At 32.2% G+C, this 25,050-nt stretch overlaps 1 protein-coding gene across 1 annotated transcript in view; it reads right to left on the bottom strand.

Moving 5' to 3' along the window:
• The window catches only part of LOC106101389 (calcium/calmodulin-dependent 3',5'-cyclic nucleotide phosphodiesterase 1A), a 93,638-nt gene that overhangs the window by 16,258 nt on the left and 52,330 nt on the right, over nt 1-25,050 (bottom strand). The window contains exons 3-4 of the mRNA XM_013280613.1: nt 13,372-13,525; nt 7,850-7,963 (exon numbers count right to left, since the gene is read on the bottom strand). Coding sequence (XP_013136067.1) covers nt 7,850-7,963; nt 13,372-13,525 — 268 coding nt within the window. The remainder of the gene's footprint in view (nt 1-7,849; nt 7,964-13,371; nt 13,526-25,050) is intronic.

Here is a 25,050-nt window from a genome sequence, read left to right as displayed (position 1 = left end):
CGATACTTTGAAATGGACAAGTCTAGTCTAAATACGAGTCAGTCTAAAATAACCGCATCAATATTTTAGTATATAATAAAAACTCAAAAGTAGTTGACCAATTTCAAAATTTCTTTTACTATTTTAAAGTAACGTTATTACCGCTTAAGGGTATATTTATTACTAGATGTTTTCCACGCGGACGAAATCACAAGCTAGTTTATAAGTCAAGCAATTACGTTCATTCAATATAGATTTTCAATACAAATAGAGTACATTACGGTCGAAAGCATTAAGTACAATTTGCTATAGAATATTAAGGTCCAATTCCTTAGCTAAATGGATTAATATCGGGGTCTAATTGTGACAAAGGTTCTATGTACATTTGTATCGGTGCGGTTAACTGTAACAAGATTATTTACGACGCCTTATTTAATAACTTTGTTCCATTATATGTTATACAGAAATCATACTAATATTATAAATGTGAAAGTTTGGATGGATGGATGGTGGATGTTTGTTCGAGTTTGTAACCTAAACGGCTGAACGGATCTGGATGAAATTTATCATAGATGTAGAGGATAGTCTGGAAGAACACATAGGCTACTTTCTTTTGTTTTTATTAATACCACGCGTACGGAGTCAAATATGTTTTACGCAAAAACAAATAAACATCTTAAAGTAGGCTTCAATTATTTCCATTGTACATATTGCTTTCTCTGTTTTGTCAAACAGAGTGAGAGAGACGGCAATAGGATTTTAATGGCAATGGAAATACATTTTATAAATTAAATTAACCAATGACTAAATGTATAATTTTTTAGACACATTAAGATGTGCAGAATTTTCATGCATATACTCGTATGTTATGAGTTATTTCTATACTAATAATTCATATCGGAAAAACGTTATTGTGGTATATGTCCGTGCTTTAACAAAAGATATCAGGGGTCGATATATCGAGACATTTTATTTACTACTCCTTGTCATATTTATATCTATTTGATACACATTCTTTTGATAAAAGAGTTTAGGGAATTAATCATTTTCTGAAGCAGCAACAAAATATGAACAATTTTCATGGAAGAGATCTGAAGTAACAGAAGAATGAACAGACTATGTAGTGTTCAGCAACATTTGTCTTCTGTTATGGCGTCATATCAGTAAATCAGTTCTATCCGAGCCACCGACGTGAGCTAACGTCACCAGCATACAGTACAAATGGCGACGAGGATGGGATTGAGTAAATGGCATGACATGTCAGTAAGCAACTGTGTTGCCATACACTATAGATAATTTTAATTGTAGAAATTGTCTATTTATCTTTGCAATATTTGTCAGATGGAATCTTGTCCATTAGACTAGACCATTAGCGAATTACTTGTTTTACTTAGTAAAAGTTATCACGAAGTTCGGAAAAGTCAAGTAAGAAATTAAATCTTCAATATATACCGTTTATTTACCTTTTAGTTTCTCTTCAATTACATTTTTATGTTCCTTAGAAAGAGAAAATCTTAAAAATGTAGGCAACTAAAAATGTAGGTAGATTTTTGTTTTATATAAAATTCTATTGAAGACACAGTTATTTTTAGAATAAATGTTGGAACAAAATTTTATCCCAGATACGCTAGAGAAATGTTTTCTGTTATTTGCTTAGTTACCGTAGGCTTTTACTGAGTTTACATCAATAAAACTATAAAAGTAAACAATATAAAAATGGTACTTAAATTACTAAAGAAAGCGTAAATTTAATTAAGAACAAGAACATTTTATATAAAAACTTATTTATCGTCATATCTTAGCTTTGATATTTTAGACGTTTCAAAATGAAAAGCCAGTAATTAGTTTTTTCTTTATAACAAAATCCTAAATTTTGTAGAAACTAAAACTCTCAAAGCAATATTCTTTAAAGTAGATAATACTCTTATTATCATCTAATAATTTTCATAATAATACATGCTATCGTAAAAACCACAGGAATCTTCAATATGGCCCCATAAATAGTAATGACGTCATAAAACTTCAGTCAAAGAAATACGAAATTTATACGAAAAGGGCTTAATCATAGTTTGGTAATAAGCTAAAGTTAATAAGGGTCTGGCAATTACTAACAAAACATGTTCGTAGAGTATAAATGGATCGTTACGTCGTGTGTAATTGTGTAGAACGGCCATTGAGTAACAAAACGTTGCGAATTACGAGGTCCATACGTAATGCCTACGTATTACTGAAACAATAATAATATTGTAAGATGATTTGTCTATGTATTGTACGAAAATACTGTTATGTAAATGTTAGTTGTGTATAATTTATTGATTGAGACTTTGTTAGAAGTCTAGAAAATGGCACTGGGGAAAAAGTGCTGACCTAACACAACCTATATTTATACTAATACAAAAAAGCGCAAACACACACTCCATCGTAGCGTAGGATGTCAGCAATCACAGCATGTTTTTGAATAATTTTTTCTTGTATACAAAACCCTACACTTACAACACGCTTCAGGCTATATATTTTCACGCTATTAAATTTAGGGAGTAAATAAACTGGAAAAAAAAACTTTTATGTGAGAGTGGGACCATAAACTACAAGCTGCCAACATCAAGGAAGCAAGGTTGCCATGGTAACGGTAATTATTATCCAATATCAAAGGCTTTCGTTGTAATTTGTGCATTTGAATTTTGACATTTGCAATTAAGTATTTGACAAATGTAAATAATAAAATAAAGTTTTTAAAATTTAACGCGAAAGAAGCCGCACAGGAGCAGCTAGTCTGGAGTAAAGACTGAGAAATATTTCTCGAATATACAAAGGTTCTTTGATGTAAGTTTTCAGAGGTCGAATAGTAAATTTTAATTGAATTTCTATTTATAATATCAGGTTTATAGACCATACACTTTATTGAATGGGAACGCCACGCACCACAGTGTTTGTTCGCACAATGAGGGACTTAATGCATTAGCTAAATTGATTAATACGTGGCACCTAATTGCTCGTAGTGCTTTCAAGATAAACTATAACAGCGCATAATGAACGCTGTTCAGAGATTATCTAAATTAATTGGACAGTAAGTGTATACAATAAAAGAGAGGGTAGTCCATTTAGACATCTGCATACCATATACCTATCTATACTATATATACTATTCTATAATAATAAAGCGTAAACACACACTTCTTTGTTGCTTAAGATGTCAGCAATTATAGCATATTTTTGAATAACTCTTTTTTTAATAAAAAGCCCTACACTCACGTCACGCTTTGGGCTATATATTTTTACGCTATTACTTAGGGAGAAAAATTTTTAGATAAAAACCCTAATGTGGGAAAGAGACCATAAGTTGCTGCCGACATCAAGGGAAAAAGGTTTGTCATGTCAAGACATTTGCTATTGATAATTTGACAATTGTGAACAATAATATAAATTTTCAAAATTTTATGCGGATGAAGCACGGGAACAGCTAGTGTAATATAAAAAAAAGAATCTACTGGACGCTAAATAAGGGACGACCAACCAGAGGTTGGATAACAATTGGTAGCGACCGACAAGTAGTTGGGTAATAAATAGGTCGCGACACATTTTTATAGTGTGAAAGTGCATATTATGCGAACCCTAAAATTGAGGTTCTACTCTAATCTTTCAATTACATTAATAATAAAAGTATTACGTTAGTTTACAAGTAAATTAAAAATACCAAAATGTTTGTGCTATACAAAATTAAAATAACGTATTCACAAAAAACTTGACATAAACCTGAAAATGAGTACTTTAGAACGCACAATTTACTCTTTGTGAAAGGGAATTTAATTTAATTTCCATTACAAAATAGAAAGTTAATTGAAATGCAGGTAGGCGAATGCAAAACATGTATTTTCATGCAAATCCGTCCTTGCGCCGCGCGTATATCATATCATGATATAAAATTGTTAGTCCCTGCGAGATCACACGTAAATTCAGTTCAACACGTGCGGTGAATTTAAAACCCGAATAAAGCTATAATTGTATGTTAGTGAATTGTTTACTCGTGAAAACATAAATTCAATTCTGAAATGTACAATTAGAACATAATTAATTAAGGAAAATATGTTTTGTATAAAATAATTTTTTGTTGCGTTTTAGAATAGAGTATGGTAGAGCTAGATTTTTGAAGACTTAGATTTGCTATACATTTTATTATAGAGATGCAAAAGCAATCATTACAAGTAGAGTGATTTAACTGTAAAATATATATATATATAAATATACTATATACAAATCACTATATACTATATACAAAATATATACTATATACAAAACTTTATAACAATATTTGCATAACAACAAAAAAAAATGTAATCTTACTAATAATAAAAATGCGAAAGTTTAGATGGCTGGATGAATGTTTGTTAGATTTTGTAGCCTAAATATAGACGTAGAGGATAGGCTGGAAGAACACATAGGCTATACTAACTTTACATATACTAACTTTTGTTTTTTTCAATTCCACGCGGACGAAATCGCAGGCGAAATCGAGTAACTGAATAAAAATCATCTGGATTTGGAAAAAAGTTTATGAAATTTACTTTAGAATAATTGTTTATTGGAACATTTTATATTTAAAATAAACGGCAAGTGATTTAAAAATATGCGGTACATTTAAAAGATATGTAGAGAACAAAACAAAACGACAGAACAAACAGAGTAAATTCATTCTATATTGTTCGCACGCCCATTGTTTTGTGAAATAAAATGTACATTTAAAAGGAACTATTGTTTAGGAGTCGCATCAGAAATGCTTTTTCAATCGATCTCTACAAGTTCAAAGCGATGGAATTTTTCATTAATTGTAAAAGGAACTTTGCGTTAGTTCTAAATTGCAATATTAAAAACATTTGTTAACGAAACAAGGTTTCTCTTTTGCAAATGGAATTTCAATTGAACTATAATATTATTTCGGTAATGTTTACTTCTTGTAAAAAATCAATGGCGAACCCGATACAATCACGAACTTTACCAATCTTTGATGAGCAAAATGTCGACCAGGCAATTAAAATTGGTCGGCTACGCTGGACAGGACATGTAGCGAGGATGAGTGCAGAGTGCCCAAGCGCCTATTCGAGAGTCAACCAGAGGGCCGAAACTAAGATGGTAAGATGATGTCGAACTAGACCTTAAAAATGTCGGCATTAAGGGCTGGAAACAAAAAGCCCAAGATATACCGATATGGAGGAATTTACTGGACCTGGCCCAGGCCCATCCGCCTCTGTAGTGCCTCTGATGTTGATGAATGTTTACTTCTGTTTCTTTTTTAAAAAAATAATATTTCCACCGTGACATACAGAAACACAAGGCAAATTCATCGCTTATATTTTACTGTCATTAATATAAGGGTAATGTTAACTATCTAACACGCTACGAAGCGAGGAAGATTTAGATAACGAGCTACAAATCTTCCGTGGAATTTATCATGGGCGGCGCATGTTCGGACTGGGGAGGTATAAATTGTGTTCCAACGACTTGCATTATCCATTTGTTTTATTGCCTTAAACAGGTGAAATGTAGATATAGTTAATACGTTTTTATTACGATTAAAATCTTTAGTTTAAAAAGCGTTATATTATTGGAAAAAGGCACTGCTTCAGATATTGACAGTGGAAAAGGCTACGACTTGACGTAACTTAAAAAGATTATAGGGTATTCAATATGGGATGTAATGGGTAGCAGGTCATTAGGTTAAAAAAAATGATAAAGTGAGGTTCAGGTATAACAAAGATTTAAAAAAAAACATCGCAATTTAAAGACTTGTGTGACGTTTCTCATATGTAGAAAAATAATCTATACCGATATTATATAAAAAAAAAGATTTGTATTTTGGTATGTATTGAAACAACTCAAAAACTACTTGTCTGTTTTCATAAATATTTTTACCATTAAAAAATTACATTTTCAATAAGTAACATAAGCTATAATTTTTATTTTATTTAAATTTTACGCGGTCGAATTCGTGACCAACAGCTAATCTTTAGGAAATAATGGTAGTTTTGAAATTAAAGTAAATACTGAGTTTCTGAATAGTCAATGGTATTTCATAGATGATCCAATTGTCAGCTTTAAGTTGCAATGCTGCAATACAAATCGTCAAATATCTAGAATATCTACAAATTGGTACCGCAATAACAATTCTCAGCTTCATAACTAAGTTCCAAGTAGGTGAAGTTATTGCTACAGATTTATGACATCAATATTGTTATTGAAAACGAATTTCAAATTCATAGATTTCCATGTAAAATTTTAGCACTTTTTGTTTTTTCTAAAAAACAAAACAAAACACAATTTTTTTATTTGAAAAACAATTGAATTGTCATTGGTCTTGTTAAATCTAATGAAGTAGCTTTATAATATTAAGAATATTATTTTAACAAAAAGTAATTCTAAGTATCTATAAAAATACGTTTACAAGCATCCTTTAACGAAGTAAATTTTACCGTTTATTGGAAAACGGTAGCATTTCGATATAAACCAGTCGAGTTCCACAATGAAATTACCGTTATACGATTTTTTTTATTTTCATAATAAAAAAAGAAAACAATGCCGTATTTACGACTATAATGAAATAACCAAAGTGCTACATAAAAGTAAAGGCAGGCGTATGTTCGAGTACGAACAGTGGCTTGTAAAGTTTTGAGTGTTTCATATAAATCACGAACATTCATGGTTGGATGTAAAAAAAAGAATTTTTTCCTTTAACATTGCCTTAACAACTTATAACCGTGCATATGTACAGGGTAACGTAGAATATAGAACTTAAACCGGCCTTCCAATCGCTTTCTTTTGTCTTTAATGTAGGAATCTAAATTAATATTTCCTTCAATTGCAAAGGTTTTGTGCTGATAGTTAGGCTACAGCCTTGTTATACATAACATGTTATATGTGTTTAAGAGATGGAAACAAACAATAAGATTTTGACTCAAGTCCTGCATATGACATAATTTTTTTAATGTTGTGACATTATTAAGACATGTTATACTAGCTGTTGCTCGCGACTTCGTCCGCGTGAATTAAAAAATGTAGCCTATATTACTCACAGATAAATTACCTTTCTAATGGTGAAAGAATTTTTAAAATCGGCCCAGTTGTTTTTACGTGAATCGAATACATACAAAAATACAAATCTTCCCTCTTTATAATATTTGTATAGATTATTTTATTATATTAACTGTTAACATAGGCATACTTTTTAATACAATACGTCTGTCTGTTTGATATTTTTTTTAAGAATTAGTGTTTTTTTATTTTAATTTTTCCTGATTTTTTTAAATACTCCAACATCGTATAACCTAAAGGGTGAGATGGGGAATGGGAAGCAACAAAAGCATGTAGATGATAATGGCTCGATAAAATAAATTACAATAAACATCCGACGTAATATCAGCATATCTGAAACACAAAGATAATGAATAATGATTGTCCAAAATATGTACATTCCATATTCTGGAATGTAATGAAAATGTAGTAATTGTTATTAGATATTTCTAACACAACAATTAATTAGTTAAGATATTTTATTAACAAGGGAACAGAAGACATATTATTGAGAGCATATCGTTTACGTTACATCAAAATTTATACGTTAAAATAAATTACTTGGAACATATTAAGGAAACGTTGAATTAGAAAGCGTACAAATTATTGAATGCTTCCTTTTAACTTTCCACTACTAAAACACTCGTAAATGATCATATAGTCATCTCTGTTCTTTTCCAAAGAGTAGGAGAGAGACATACATGTTTTTGTACGAGTGCTTTGATGTCTTATATTTATGTTACTTCTGTTCCCTTTGTAAACACATAACAAAACACATCAAACAAAATCAATACAACTGTGTACATACTTGGTTTCATCTATGTAGACTGCTTCGAGGACTTTGGCGGCATATTGGAGGTTCTTTTGTAACGTTTCCGCGGGTATTTCACCCCTATTTAATTGTCTGAGTAGATAGCGTAATCTGTGGACAAGAAAAGTAAATTTTAGAAATATAATACGTAAATATACAGAAAGATAACTAACTAGAAATTGAATTAAGAAATTAAGGCTATTTTATTAACTAAATAATCTGTGCCGCCAACAGAGAAATAGGGCGGATAGAGTGTTAGCCGTACAATAATTAGTTTATAATATTGTCTACGAATGTTTAAACTATTTAAATAATGTTGAAAAATTGTAGAAGAATCCTCTTTCTGTTAGCCCCTTCTTCGTCAATTAAAGTTCTTAGTTAATGTGCCACGGGTTCGAAAGAAGCGATTCGAGAATCTTTTCTCGTGCGCCCAACAAAGGAATGGAACAAGTTGCCGGCATCAGTGTTCTCGTCCAGTTATAATGTGGGTGCCTTCAAGAGCAGGGTGAATCGGGACTTATTGAGCTAGCGCGCTTTATTCTTCGGCCGCGTCTTCACTAAGCTTTGGTGGAGTCGTGGTCATGCGCTGGTTTATTCAAGTTAAAAAAAAGTTTAACGCATCTACTGTTATGTATGATCATGTTCAGAAATAATTTCGCTATTTCAGCGAATTCTAGGTACAAGGTGGGCGTACCTTGCTTGTTTACTACTTTATGATATAAAACAAAATTGCTACACTGAAGTGTTATACTGATTTTATTTGAAAACGTAATGTATTATAATTTTTTTTATATTAAGTAGGGAAGGAAATAATTCAATACAATTGTCATTGTAGAAACGTTTATGAGAGCTAATTGATATGCGCTATGAGTAAAGTAATACAAAGAGAGTTTAAAATGAATATCATTTTAATTGAACTCCACTTATTGATAATTGAAATTGTTTTATTTTTATACTCTCTTTTAGTGATTATTTTTTATAGCTTATGATTAATTGTATAGTACTTAAATTCCCTGAAATAATAGATTCAATAATGTATCATTAAACTGCCACAGTTTAATTTTTTTTATGTTTTTTAAGCTAGCGCTTGACCATTATCTACTGAAAGTGAAGATGTGGTCGAAGTATGGTCCGCGCTACCCTAATAAATAATAAAAACAAATCATAAATCCATACCTACTGATAAACTACTTACGAAGTTATTAATAACTAAGTTGAAATTTAATTCTACTTTCGTAGATAACTTTGTTACAAAAGGTTATAAATAGGCTCTCTACAAGTTGGTTTAAGTTTACGCTTCGTTAAACAAATTTTACTTTGACTCGTACCTGAAATAACATTCAAATAAGCGTAACATTTATAAAACGCACTCAGATTGAAACGAACTGTCTTGACGCTCCAGTTAGCAATAATTACAATATGTTAGGAATTTTACTTTTTGCTGATTTTGACTGTTTTTACTTGCCTTTGAAAGTGAATACGGTCGATTACTATATATTTTCTTATGTACTCACCTCATTTTAGGTATTCTGATATATGTTTATTTATTAGTCTCGTCGTTTTAAGGTAACATCAACGATATCGAAAAATACTAACTTCATTCCGCGTGGAATAAAAAAAAAGTATCTAAGCCAAATTTCATTGATATCCGTTGAGCTATTTAGAAGGTAAACTCTAACAAGCATTCATCCATCCATCTAAACGTGCACATAATAGTAATACGATTGTTTTGTGACATCGAAAGTAATAAAAATAAAATATTAGAGTGAGATATACTTCAAAGAAATACAGATGAAAATTGAGCTACGATAGTTGCTACGATCGTAGCTTGCTACGAACGCAGCTTGCTACACCATATATTTTATTTTCTCTGTTGTAGCGCTACGATTTACTCTTCTATGCATTTCTAATTCTTTACTATAGAAATGAGAGCAATGTTTATTCAGCGTTTCAATAGAGTAACAAGAAACTGCATAAAATCAAAGCTATTTCAAGTGAAACGTTGGAAAAGTGAACTTAACTTAACAATTAGACTTCATCAAATGAACATAAACTTGAAGCGTTCAATAAAATCTTCAACGCAGTAAAAAGAACAAAGAAAAGAAGGATACACGGCTCCAAACAGCGATCGATACTTCCCCGTACACATGATTACTATCGTATCGTGTTACATTACATGGGCTTTGTGTTTATATTGTGCACACTTATATTTATCTATACTATTATAATAAAGCGTAAACACACACTTCTTTGTTGCCTAAGATGTCTGCATATTTTTTTTACAGCATATTTTGGAATAATTCATTTATCAATAAAAAGGCCTACACTTACGTCACGCTTTAGGCTACATATTTTCACGCTATTAAACTTTGGGGGTAAATATTTTGTATAAAAACCCTAATGTGGAAGAGAGACCATAAGTTGCTGACAACATCAAGAAAGAAAGATTGCTAAGGTTTGTCATGTCATGATATTTTGGCATTTGCTATTGATAATTTGACAAATGTAAATAATAAAATAAAATGTTCATAATTTCATGCGGATGAAGCCGCACGGGAACAGCTAGTTGTCTAATAATACAGGGAGTTTATAATACACCACAATTACAGCTGCAGTATGTATACAATTACAATTTCGCCCACGCATCCGTCCGCGTGGAATTATAAAAAGTAAGTAGCCTACGAGTTGTTCTTATTACATTTATGCTAAATTTTAACGAAATCCGTTCAATAGTTTAGGCTACAAACTCTAACAAACATAGGGTAGGCAACGCATCTATAAGTGCGGGTGTTTATGGGCAGCGGTTGCTTCGCCATTTTGGCGGACTCAGGTGGCCGGTTGCTCGTTTGCGACTTTATGTTAAAAAAAATCTATATAAACTATCGCATTTATAATACAGCTTTCGTCCCGACTCCGTCCAGGTGGTATTAAAAAACCAAACCAAGTGGCCTATGTGTTTTCCCAGACTATCCTCTACATCTATGCCAAATTTCATTGTAATCCGTTCAGCAGTTTAGGCTATAAACTCTAACAAACATCCATCCATCCATTCATCTAAACATTTATATTATAACATTAGTATGAATTATGATTGAGCATCCAAAACTAGTATACGCTTTCGATTCCAAAATTACGTATTCTGTAAGTACTTGAATCGATTTAAAAATTCAATATTTATTGCTTCAAACATATAATATAAGAGAAAATTTTGTTTTAGTTTCAACTAATGTGGACGTCAACAGACAGATCTCAAGTCCCTTAAGTACTCGCTAAAAGCAAGACCTTTCATCCTCAAAGACAAACTTTTATACGAAGTACGGATTAATAAAACGATTGAAAGTAAATCTTTTTATTGAATAATCCTTTCTATTGAACAAAATATAAAAGTGTGATTCAATTCTTTAATGTTACGTGAAACTTCGATATCTGTATTTTTTTATCCCATTTAATTTTAAAGAAAAACTATGAATACGATATGTTTTTGAACAGCTATTTAGAAAATCTAAGTCTAATGGTGCGTACTGACTGACTGTTACGCGGTGTAACACGCGTAACATTAATGATGTAACACTCGTACATTTCAGCATAATAACGTAGTAATTGGCTTGAATGTTTGCAGTATAAAGAGAAAGAAATTAACCTTAAGCCAAATATGCTCTTGTTTATCATATTTCTATGATTCTGACGTTTTATGCTAAAAGTTTTTTAAACATGTAAGTCTTAAGGCAATTAAAATGTAAACATTTTTGATATATAATTTTATTTTGAAATTAAATGAACTTACAAACGTTTAATTTAAAACTTCCGCTTAATAATATTTATACAGTATCGTTGATGTTAATTACAATATATTTCATTAAAGTGTGAAGTGCAATAACAGGTTCGTATCGAGAGTTTTGTTGATTTATTAATTAATTATATTAATATTAATTAATGATAATGATCGACGCATTATAATTAATATTGCAGCTTTTATTTATTACAAAGAGAAGTATTTTGTATGTAATGAGTAAATTTAAAAACTCTCGGACAGATTTCAATAATACTTTTGTTAGAAAGCAACATTATCACTGAGTAACATTGGCTACATTTATTACTAGGCGCTCCCGTGCGGCTTCATCCGCATGACATTATGAAAATGTTATCAATATATTGATAGCAAATGTCAAAATGACATGACATGACAAACCTTGGCAATCTTCCTTGATGTTGGCAGCAACTTATGGTCTCTTTCCCACATTAAGGATTTTATCCAAAATATTTACCCCCAAAGTTTAATGGCGTGAAAATATATAGCCTAAAACGTGATGTAAGTGTAGGGCTTTTTATTAAAAAAACAGTTATTCAAAAATATGCTGTAATTGCTGACATCTTAGGCAACAAAGAAGTGTGTGTTTACGCTTTATTATAATAGTACAGATAGTATAGACTAGTTTTAAGTTAAATGTAAATACTAGTTATAACATGTAATACAATAGCAGTATCATATATGGTCAGCTTTTTCACACAAACATTATATCTTTTAGAAACCCGAAATGACAGACATTCGATGAATTGAATTTGATATCCCTTTCTCGCGTACCATTTCCGTTTGTCATCTTTTTTCCTTTCGCGATGATGACATTATATTCGGACGTTCGTTGGATATTTTTGGTATAAATTTAACTTACATCACTAGTTATAGTACCTTTTTAAAATACTTTTCAATGTTCAGAACAAAATGATTTTTTTACATAATTTCAAATACATCGAAATTTCTTTATAAAATAATTTAGAACATATCGTTAGAAATTTATTTATATTGTTGTTTAAAAAGATAAAAGTTGTAACTTTATAAACTGAAAGGTATAAAGCTTCAGTTTTAAAAACATTTATTTCAGTATCAATTTAATTTCGAAAGCAGTTTAACAAATCTATCTATACTGATGCAATAAAGCGTAAACACACACTTCTTTGTGGCGTAGGATGTCAAAGATCAGGATGATTAAGGAACCAAGGTTATGATGGTAACGGTAATTTTGAAATTTACAATTAATTCGACATTGACTAATGTAAACAATAAAATAAAGTTTTTATAATTTCATGCGGATGAAGCCGCACGGGAACAGCTAGTCTATAATAAAATGCCAGTAAAATGTATTACATTGGATTACATGCGGCTACAATCAGTAGACAATATCCGGTAGAGGGATGTACGCGCGTTCATACCGGAACATAAACGTCAATGAACCGTGAACATCGAATGGTCTTTTGATCTTTATTGTTCATTGGCTGTGGATAATGTCGCAGTATAAGTGAAAATGTGAGATACCGTATCGATAATTATTAAAGTTCTAATTGTTTTAGTACATTGGACACCGACGACGACATTCTAGTCCTTAACTGTTTACCATTTTCTTTTAAGCAGACTCAAATGCTGCCTCTTCTTACAGGACGTCACTTTCTCTAGCCATTAGAATAAACTTTTAACTTGTTTCACATGTCTATGGTCAGTGCTGGACAGTAGAGCAAGTACGTACCTAAGTGCGGCCTTATCGCATGCGTCGGGCGTGTCGACGGCGGGCAAGTGTTCGGTGTCAAGGTCGAGCTGGTCGAGTTGCTCGTCAGTGGGCGTCGGGCACTCGCCTTTGCTGCGGCTAGACGAGCGACGGACTATCGTAAGAGCGCCTTGTTCTGTGGACAAATGAGAAGATACGAGTGATTCTTGTGTACGATTTGATCACTTATAACAGATTTTAAAGTCATTTGAAGGTCAAACTGAATCCCCATTGACCTTGAGTATTTAAAAGGTTAAGTTCAATAACCTCTTGTTAATAACGATCATGTTTAAACACTAAATTACAACTACTAGAAAAAAACATGCTTGTACAATGTATTTTAGACATGCAATAACATTCAGTGAATGTAAATGTGTAGATCGTTTCTCAGAGTACAGTCTGCTTCATATTGTCAGTTTTAAATGTACAGTCGTATTGTACAGTTAAACTCAAGGTAAAACTTCGAGACCGCGCGGAACTAAAAAAAACAAATGCAAGTAGCCTATGTGTTTTTCCAGTCTATTTTCTATATATACATATATGCCAGATTTTATCGAAATTCATACAGCCGTTTAGGCTACAAGCTCTAACAAACATCCATCCATCCTAATTTTTTGCATTTATAATATTAGTATGATTTTAAAACCAGGTTTTTGCATTTTTTCCAATTCACAATTTACTTGTATGCCTCAATAAAAAAACAAAATAGAATAACTATTGAAAACTAACAAAAATCTGTTTGGATTATCCTGTACTGTTTGGATTCTGTGTGCGCTTTTTCGATTTGGATTCCGTTTAATCGAACGGCTACATCGAGCTACGTCACAAGCTATTCTCACTCTTCATATCCAAGTGCCATTTGCTCTGTTTGCTATTAAATGAAAGTGGATACTCTTGGCTCCGTGATGTCGCAACGCTCGGTAACTTTTAACTGGGATATTGTAGTATTAATTTTTGAATCATTCCGCTTTTCGGACTTAAAAATGCTAACCTTTTATCAAGCAAAATAAAATATTCTTTGATTCCTCATAAAAACTGATAAAAACAATTTACATATAGTTTTTCGCAGAACGAAAATAAACTACAATCACGGAAACGTTGGCGGCATCAGCCCACGCTTGACATTTTTCCTTTTGCAGTCAAAAAGCAAATCTTTTCAAAATAGAGAGAACTATTTTTGAATTACATTAAATTGGCTTAGCTGGCAGAAACTTCAAAATAAAATAATTATACAATAAAGAGATAGTAGTTACTAGAAGGGAGTTCTTTATTTGTAAGATACTAGCTTTCGCCCGCGACTTCGTCCGCGTGAAATTAAAAAAATAAACAAAAGTTTATCCAAATTTTATCGAAATCTGTTCAGCTACTTAGGCTACAAACTCTAACAAACATCACCTAAACGTTCGCATTTACAATATTAGTATGATTTAGGATTTATTCACTGTTAGTGTATTCTTGTTTTAGTATATTTTGTTTGTATTTATTACTCAAATCTTTGAAAGGCACAAAGTCACACATGCATAGCAAAACTCAACGTTAGAACAAAGCCTCCAAATTAAATGTCGTCCGCACACAACACTCGATTGTGGAACGAGAAAAACTGAATTACTTTAATAAAAATGAAAATTCAAACCAACAAAAATGTTAATATTTGTATAAAATTGAGCGTTTTCATTGCAACAACATTATGGTATGTATTGCCACACAAATATAAAAATACCTCGCCATATTGCGGATAAAGGAACTATTTTGCGAGCGAAAGTGTTATAAAGAAGGCAGGAAGCATTCACATCTAAGAATTTGTACATTCTTGGTCATCCCTCACTTGTTTATTGTTATTCCGTAAAGGACCTTAATATGTGGAACAAAACGCATAACGCTAGTATTAAAAAAAATAATAACGAAATGTCAAGATTTCCTTGTAAATATACTATGGAATAACGAGAAATAACTAAACAAACTCTTTCCCAGTTTGAAATACAACAAATTAATTGCTCAATGTTGATACTTCAATGAAAATACTTGATTTGTTTGTTCATTTTTGTTTTCCCTCGTTTAACTCGCAACGAGTGGCGCTTCAATCGACAGCGAAAAATGCTTAGCTGAAAATATTTTATACTCCAGAGAGTGAATAAAGGAGCTCTTGATATCTTGAATTATTTGTAATTGTTTTAACTTGCTTTTATAATGCCTCTTTTGTATATTTTCTTTAAGTACATTTTTCACAGATTATAAATTGAATTTTGGCATTCGAATGTAGGTTTGTCTATGCCATGGCTGATAAGAGAATAGTCAGAAAGAGACTGTTTTCTCAACATGAAATAAAGTCAGTTACTGATTGTGTAAGTTCGAATTTTATATTACAAAAGCTCTTATAATAATGTCTTACATCAGCCTTGTACTAGATTATTTAGGCCTTGAATTAAACAGGAACATTCTTTCTTGGTCAGTTGTGTCCCTTTGGGACAATGCGAAATGGCCAATCTCGAGAATAAATGCGGAATTGCCCAAAGGACAGTCGGCACTCAGCTTTGAAGTGATGGAAGCCTTAAAAACGCTGGAACCATTTGTTTTTCAATTATTCATCGTAACATTATTCTTTATTTACGTCGTCGTCTTCATGTCTTTTTAACTTGGATTTATTGTACGTTTTGTTTTATAAGTGACTAGCTGTTCCCATGTGGCTTCATCCGCATGAAATTATGAAAATTTTACTTTATTCTTTACATTTGTCAAATTATCAATTGCAAATGTCAAAATGACATGACATGATGACAACCTTGCTTCCTTGATGTTGGCAGCAACTTATGGTCTCTTTCCCACATTAGGGTTTTTATCCAAAATGTTTACCCCTTAAGCTTAATGGCGTGAAAATATGTAGCCTAAAGCGTGCAAAAGTGTAGGGCTTTTTATTAAAAAAAAGTATTATTCAAAAATATGCTGTAATTGCTGACATCTTAGGCAACAAAAAAAGTGTGTGTTTACGCTTTATATAAAAGCATAGAGTAGGTTTAATGCTGTCTTATGTGCTGTGAATAAAAATATATTTAAACCTGTACAATAGTACTTTTAAAAAAACTACTTATGACATCTGAGAATTTGGCCATCCAAGGAGTCTTAGATCTTTTCCACCATTATCACCTTTTCTATCAATAATAACTAATCTTCAGTTTTAACTATACAGTCGAACTGTGTTATTAAAAGTGCATGCATTATTTTTAACAGCGTCATTAACTGACGTAACATTTTAATGGCCGCTTCGAAAAATATAGGAACAAAAGCTTCCTATTTCGATGCTGCATTTTACAACGCTGTTATGTACTTTTATTGGTTTTCATTTGAAGCGATAAAATATATTCGATAAATTTTACACTCGTAGCGCATTTTTCTACAAATTACTTTATATTTTTATAGTAACAAATATTAATAAAATAAAAAAAATCAGGTGACATATTTTGTTAGTAACAATACGTGTTATAACTATCAAACTAACAATGTAATTGCCAGTTAAACAGACTAAGTACTAACATTTTAATGTCCTTAACATACTTAAAACATCATAATGTGTAATGAAAAATCTTGATCAATTGATATAACTCTTAATAACACGTGTAAACATGAACAATGAAGGTAATATTTCATGTACATAGAAAAAAATTACATGCAACAATCATGCAGTACACAAAAATATTTGCAATTATTATACAAATAAAAGGTAGCATTCCATTAAAAAAAATAAGTCGTAGAGAAATATCAATCGTTAACATAAACACATTTTATTGAGAAAGAAAACAAGTGAAAAATACATCAGAACAATAAAGGTATAATAAATGTAAATAATAAAAAAGATAATCAAGACACCGAAACGAAAAAAAGACGAGAAAAATGTAACCAAATTAATTAGTGAACAGTATCTAGTTGACAGAACGAATTTTCCTTGAAAAAAGATAAAAGAAACTCAACATTAGACAGATTAAAAAGAGGCAGGGATTTAAGATTGTTTTGTAAATGAATCCATTTCATGCAGTACATTAATTAATCACTTAATTATTTTTAATAACGTTTGAACACAAAACGATTTTTTTATCTTTTTAAAAATCTATTTCATTTAATAAACCGTTTTGTGTTAAAATACTTTATTTTTAACAACATAAGGTGATATGACGATAACATTCAACACTTAAAAGTGCATAAAGATAAATTTGAAAGAAATAATGTGCACGGATTAACTTTGCGACTATCACGAAAACTAATTTCACTCTTTGATTATTACCTTTTTAATTAATATTGCGGTTAATCAAAACACCATCAGACCACAATATGATTGAAATAAGCCTGTCGAAGGCTACAGTAGTGCATACTATGTGAATGAACGTTTGTAGTTGCCCGCCAAGCAGTAACCGCACACATGTGGTAACTGCTTGTAGATTCCTAGGCTACCGTTATTTGCGGCTTCATATCTGACGGTGTTCCGATGACCGGCCGAAATCAATTATTGATCCTTGAGGGCGATCAAAAATTGTTTTTTTTGCAACGAAGTACAATTTAATTGACTGCCATTAAGTAATAATATTTTAATTGCTATTGCGACCTTTTAATTTGAACCAGGTCTATTATCAAGGGTAATGAAAATATTGTATAGTAAAAATGGTTTGAACGATTGATTTCAGCCTTTATTGGTGGAGGTTTCTGGTGCTTATTAGTGATCGTGATATTCGTTTAAGTTGAAAGGCGTGCTTACTGGGCGGGGTGCGTGAGCGGGGCGCGGGCGGGGCCGGCGGGCGCGGCGCGTCGTGCGGGCCCGCGCCGCCCGCGCCACCCGGCGGACTCGCCACTGCAAAACCAACCAAAATTTTAGTTTTACATACACAAACAAAAATTAACACAATTAATTAGTGTTAAGTCTTCACAGCAGTATCTCCTGCATCAAAAAAAGATATTATCGAAGTGTTAAAAATTGTAGGAATAGGTCATGTTTTAAACACTTCTACAAAAATATCCACTTCACCGTTCGAGTGGCATAAAATGTCACAGGACGTCTTTTATTGGCTTCGTTGCATTCAATAGAGATGAATGTACAAGTCGAGTGCATTTTTGTTGCCTCCATCAAGTAACTGAAGTGAATATATCGTTCTGAATATCTCCCCATGAAAGCTGCTCGCAGGTTAGAGGAAAAATATTTTTCTATCGGTAAAAATGTACATTCAACTATTGGTTACATTTTAGAAATTGTTCTTTTTTATGAAAAAGTAACTGTTTTTAGCTATCCACCTTAGTAAGTTATTCAATCTTAATTAACTTAAAAAAAATCCTTTATAAAAAGCCACACATTTACAAGAAGTACACATTTCGTATACATATTCAACAAAACAATAAAGGTTAAATATTAATTTAATTGGCACAAACAAATGCATACAATTATAGCTAGTTCAATAAACAAAAGCGTAGCATTGCTACGAGTCTACGAAATGGAGTTGTATTTTACATCCGAGAGCGTAGACGTCGCGCCGGAAGTGCATCTCCGTTATTCACGCTTCAGGTTTATGTCAGACATCGCTAACGTTGCTTTAAAGTAGACGACTCGGTGTTGTTCAATCAGCGGAAAATGTTTCGCAATATTTTGGTAACGTCAAACATTTTTAGGACAACTTATATTGGTAAAATACATAACGTCTTAAACCGTGTTTTGAAAGAAAATAATTATTTTTAATAATTCTCAATCAATTTACCCATTTCATATTAATTATTTATTAAAAACGATGTGTCTATAAGTTACATTTTTTTTAATAAATTAAGGAGGATTAAATAAACAAGGATATTTATCTTAATATCGATTACTTAGTACTTTTGCTTTGCAATTTTCGTATTAAATGTTATTACATTAACGTTAAGTTTTGTGCATAAAGAAATAAGATATTCTTAAAGTAATTTCATACAAAATAGCCTCCATATATGTCCAGGGAGTTATTGTAACCTAGAAAGCTAGAAAACTCTCATCCCCAGTGGAGGCTTATGCAAAGTTATTGAGCCTCTATCGGTCGAGGCACAATTCGTTCCGACTGTCATAACTTATCCATCGGCTTTGGACATAGACATGAAGAGAAACGAGCTCGAACGTTTGCGATGGGAATATACAGCAAGTTACCCACGTATTATATGCCACCGATCAATTGTTTAATTTGTCATTTTATAATCAGACTAGGATTATAAATTTTTAGTAACATTTCGTCTAATTTCATGATGAAAGAAGCTTAAATTACCTTTAGCCTAAAGCGGGTTTTGCGTTTCTAGTCATAATTTTAAAGGGTTTAGGGAAAATTTTGTGTTTAATTAAAACTTCGTTTAAATAACGGTTCCTTCAAAGTCGTGGAAGCGGTAGATAAGGGCTTACTTCCACTTGGAAATCTTGTGAGTGGCAAAAAGAATTCTTTAAAAACTCTCTTGTGGAGTTGTACAAAAGACTGTCTCTATATCAAAAGTTATTTTTAAATTATCTTACTAATATTATAAATGCGAAAGTTTAGATGGATGGATGGATGGATCGATGGATGGATGGATGGATCGATGGATGGATGGATGCATGGATGTTTGTTAGAGTTTGTAGGCTAAACGGATTTCAATGAAATTCGGTATGGATGTAGAGGATAGTCTGGAAGAACATATAGGCTACTCACTTTTTTTTTTTTAATTCCACGCGGACGGAGTCGTGGGCGAAAGCTAGTATTATAATACAGTCCAAAATTAGGCTATTATTGAGTTCTAACCTTAATTTGTGTTCAAGATTTAACATTTTAATCATTATTTAAACAAAGTAATTAATAATTATTATATTACAAATTGAAATTATTTTTTAACGAAAAGCTGAACTCATTAATAATTGGGTACTAGTTAAAAACATTTATAGCTCAGATAGAATGTATTAATATGAACATTTGCGAAACATAATCCGTACTCAATCATACAATTAATAACAAATAATTTACAAACTAATCTTAACATTGTTCTGGGAAATGAGAAGTTTATCTTGTTATCTACCGCGAGTTAGTTGAAGCAATTAAACTTTCCGCTTGTTCTACATTACTTTAAGGCGGCTGTACACGGACAGCTGCAAGAAGTAGCTTTAAGCAAATGTATATAACACGTGTTAGCAGCTTTAATACTCCCAGGATGCTTGCAGTTGGGATCCACTGCTAGAAGCCATCCGTGTACAGCCTCCTTTAATGGTGCAATTAGATTATACAACGCACCTAGAACACGTCGAGTTTAAATAGATTAAATAATGCTTTGTACTCATTTGAACTCAGTTGGTGCTTGTATCGTTTCCTTAAACTTGTGGCACTTAAATAGGTGTTAAGATGAATTACTACTCTATGATATAACGTAGCATAGAGTAGTAATAGGTACCTACGTAAGTATACCGGTTTAAAATCCAAACAATTTTTTTCGATGATATTAAACAATTAAAAATTCGAAAGTAATGGGATATGGCTAACTTTTACAACAAATACAAAGTGTGATAACATTTTGAAACTTATGCCACGTTTCACTGAACTTTAAACTATGATACAACGCCGCTCATTAACGAGATGTTTTCCACTTTAAAGTTATGCTTCAGACATAACCTGTTTCTAACTTTACTCCAAGAATCTGAAATAGGCATACTCAATGCTGCACCTACATATGAATTTATACATCCATCGTGTTGTAAAGTTTACGAAAATATTTAAAATGTGGATTCACTTTATACTATATTTTGTTTGAAACCGCACAGTTTGTAGTCAGAGGAACCTCTAGGTTTATCAATGAGATCCCATCTTAAGACATCAAGGGCCTGTGCCACCAAATTGTAAATTGTCTGAAAAAAATCCAACGTTTAGAACATGTGATGGAAATATCAGACTTTGTTCCTTTATCTGATAGTGACGTCATTTTTAAGCTATCTGAGCCATCAGCCAGTAGTGGGGCAGGCCCTAAAAGATACTAATTTTTTAAGAGAAAGGGTTGAACAAGCGGTTAGAACACATGGACACAACAGGGAGATCTGCAAAAACAGAGGAACTGCAAATTCATAGAGTAGAGTACTTATTGGCGAAAGTGAAATATCGTCTTACTATACTAGAAGAGCAATTTACAACACAAACAGAGATCAATGGAGATTGACTATTCGTTTATTTCGATGACTATATTGTAACTTTTAACAGTGGTAGAGTCCGCTTTGACATCATCGCATGAATGGGTCAGCTCGCCCGGTGTAATACCACGACCACACAGAAGACAGGCGTGAAGCGGGAGTAATTACGTGTTTCGCGTGAGTGTGGTGCCGGAGGCCTAATATTAGACCCTGTTCTATTCTACCCTTTTCTTAAGGGGAAAGAATGCAAAGGAAAAGTTGACTTAATGGAGGAGGAGATGCATGGGAAGGGGAAACATCCTCTTTATGTGCGTCTCATCCTTCGTCGACTATATAGGTAGCGGTCGCTTCGCCATTTTGGCGGATTCAGATGGCCACTTGATCGTGTGCCACCTTGTAATATAAAAAAAAACTAAACATAAGTCTATCAGAACACTAGTCTTCGTCGGGTAAGAAAACAGAGATAAGATCTGTATTATGATAATAAAATCATTTTCTATTTCAACACAAACTGCAGTATGACATCAAAGAACTACTTATATCGTTATAAAATATAATTATTAAAAAAATATTAATAATTTTAAATATCAATTTAAAGAGACGTCATTTTCAACGAACGAAACACGTAAATACGTTTAAAAATAAATTAATGAGCTCAGTAAAGTTTTTACAGCGGTGGAGAGGTAGTTAATTTAATTTCGCAACTTTTTCCGACTCCGCCAGGATACAAGATGTAGAAATGACGAGGTCTTTTTTAATCTAATTTTACTTTAACAGGCTTCATAAACTTTTATTGTATTTTTACATTTAACTAAGTCGAGAGTTAGTTATAATCAGTCAAGTTTATATTTTTAATTAGTTATTTTAATTTTGATTTACAATATAAACATATCACAAGAAGATGTCCACTTCATAGACCTACAATTATCATTTTTTACCTGATGGAAAATCATTTACATTGACCAGTTTTAGTCATGTCACCTTTTTAATCCATCCATCTTTTCTTAAGCATTAACCTATTAATATATGTACCTCTACATTTAATCACATCCATACTAATAACATAAAGAGGATAGATTTGTATTTTTGGATTTTTTTATGTATTCGATTCACGTTAAAACTACTGGGCCGATTTCATAAATTCTTTCACCATTAGAAAGGTTTATCTATGAGTGACATAGGCTACGATTTTATTTTTAATGTTTATATTAAAGATCGTTTTGTATTTTATTGTGTGTAGTAATTAATTACAAATTCAGTCATCACGTAAAAGGTCACGTGTGAAATATATTAATTTACCTACGTCCATTTGTCTTCTGCTGTCACGCGGCTGGAAGGTGTTAACGATGTTGACAATATAATACGAACACCGCGACCTGATGCCAGTTTCACACGAAGACAACAGCGAGATGATGCAGTACTGCAATGAACACACACTTATCAAAAGCCAGCGTGTTTGTACATCGCAGTACAGCTTTGTAGTACCGCACTACACTGTTCTGTCTTCATGTGAAACTAACGCAACGTTGAATTATATTGATTGGTAAAGTCTAAAGCTTCTGTAAGCTTATAAAAGCACTGTTTTGTCGTTGTCTCTTCATTTTAATTCTAGTTACGAATGTAAAATCTTCACCGTAACATTTAAATCTAAATAAAAGCAATAACTATCTTTCTTTATGTACTCTCCGTTTCGGTTTGAGAGAGTTAATAAAAGGAGTATTTTTAAAAGGGGACGTCCTAGTCTTTAGAGTATGACTTACCGACACTATACCTTTCTGCTCACGTGTCGAAAATGACGGCTGATGACTGGATCATTGCTCTTGAGACAAGCAAGACATAGCCAATATATTAACTGGTATTTCGAGTGCGGATTTTTGAAGTGTTTGTAAATTAAATGTAAACACGCGTCTCAAATTGATATTGAAACTACCAAGTGTATTTTCTATAACTCAAATTTCAATCAGAAAAGACCTAATTTGAAGTTAAGTACATCGTATATGAAATTCATTCATTCAAAACACCCATTTATGTAATCTTATGTATCACTTAAATAAAGTTAAGGTTGCCCAAAGCTAACTTACTAACTATATTAAATGTGATCCGACAAGATATAAAGTGTTCAGCAACATGCCAACTTGTAGTAACTTAGATAACTAAGTTGTAAATAAGTTGTAACAGATTTAGATAGCAAAGATATTCAAATAACATTCTGCAGACTGCGTATTAAGATCTTTCATTACTTTCATATGAATTGCCAGTTTTTCTAACGTGAAATAAAAAATAAAAATAGTGGAATCATTTATATAAGATGGTAGAGCCCGCTTTAACATCTTCGCTCGAATGGGTTGGCTCGTCGGGTGTAATACCACAACTACACAGAAAACAGGCGTGAAGTGGAAGCAATTCCGCGTTTCGTCTGATGAGCGTGGTGCCGGAGGCCTAAATTCAGTCCCTTTTCCATTCCACCCGTTTCTTAAGAGGAAAAGAGGAAAAGAAAAGGATTTGACGGTAGATGAGAGGCATATGAAGGGAAAATGTCTTCTGTATGTGCGTCTCCTCCTCCGTCAACTAAGGGATTATGGGCAGTGGTCGCTTTCTATTTCGGTGGATTCAGGTGGCCGCTTGCTCGTTTGCCACCACATATAATAAAAAAAAACTTATTATAGTAACTGTATGAAACTGCAAATTAATAAAAAAAGTAAGCTTTTATTTTATTTCAATATTATAATTTTATCCTCGATATTTAATATAGCCAAAATGCTAGTTAATTTTAAACAATTAAGTCAATAAAGACATAAATTAAGGTCGAAAAGATTTAGAGCCTAATATAATTGACGTTATCACAAATATTTAGGCTTGCCTTGAGTTTGGAAAATGCTAGCTTTTGTAATCGGTTGGAACATTGCCCGGAATTAAGTATTTCCTACAAAGTTAAATCTGGCATTTAATGTTCTCCAACTTTTTGATACGTTTTTTTACAAGATTAGCATGTCATACTGCTAATTAGAATAATAATAAAATATCATATAAAAAGAAGATGTTCCATTTTTATATTTTAAGGTTATCACAGTAACAGTAATTTTGACATTTGCAATTGACAATTTGATAGACAAATGTAAACAATGAAATAAAGTTTTTTATAATTTGATGCGGATAAAGCCGCACGGGAACAGCTAGTGTTTTATATAAAACGTGTTTAGATAAGTCAAAATATACAGTCGAGCTTAATTATTTAACCTTGTATAAGATTTAATATCATTATTCCTTTGTCGTTCGTTTTCATAAACAAAGGGTCGGTATTCAATCGATGGTCGGTAAATGTCACGGTCTGTAATAACACAGGCTTTAGCGAATTGATTAATTTGAAATCTGATTATGACTGAGCCCCGGCCGAAAACTATCGTAGCACGACTGATACAACTTGATCATTGTTGCCGCAAACTAAAATTATATAAGAGAAAAATTTATTACATTATTTTCATCACACAAACATTACATTCCTAAGACTAGGTTTTGTCTGCGCGGAAATA

This window comes from Papilio polytes, unplaced genomic scaffold, assembly GCF_000836215.1.
Source record: "Papilio polytes unplaced genomic scaffold, Ppol_1.0 DF823991.1, whole genome shotgun sequence".
NCBI classification, from domain to species: domain Eukaryota; kingdom Metazoa; phylum Arthropoda; class Insecta; order Lepidoptera; family Papilionidae; genus Papilio; species Papilio polytes.
Note: the sequence above shows the minus strand (reverse complement) of the source record. Positions and strands in the feature narration are given on the sequence as shown.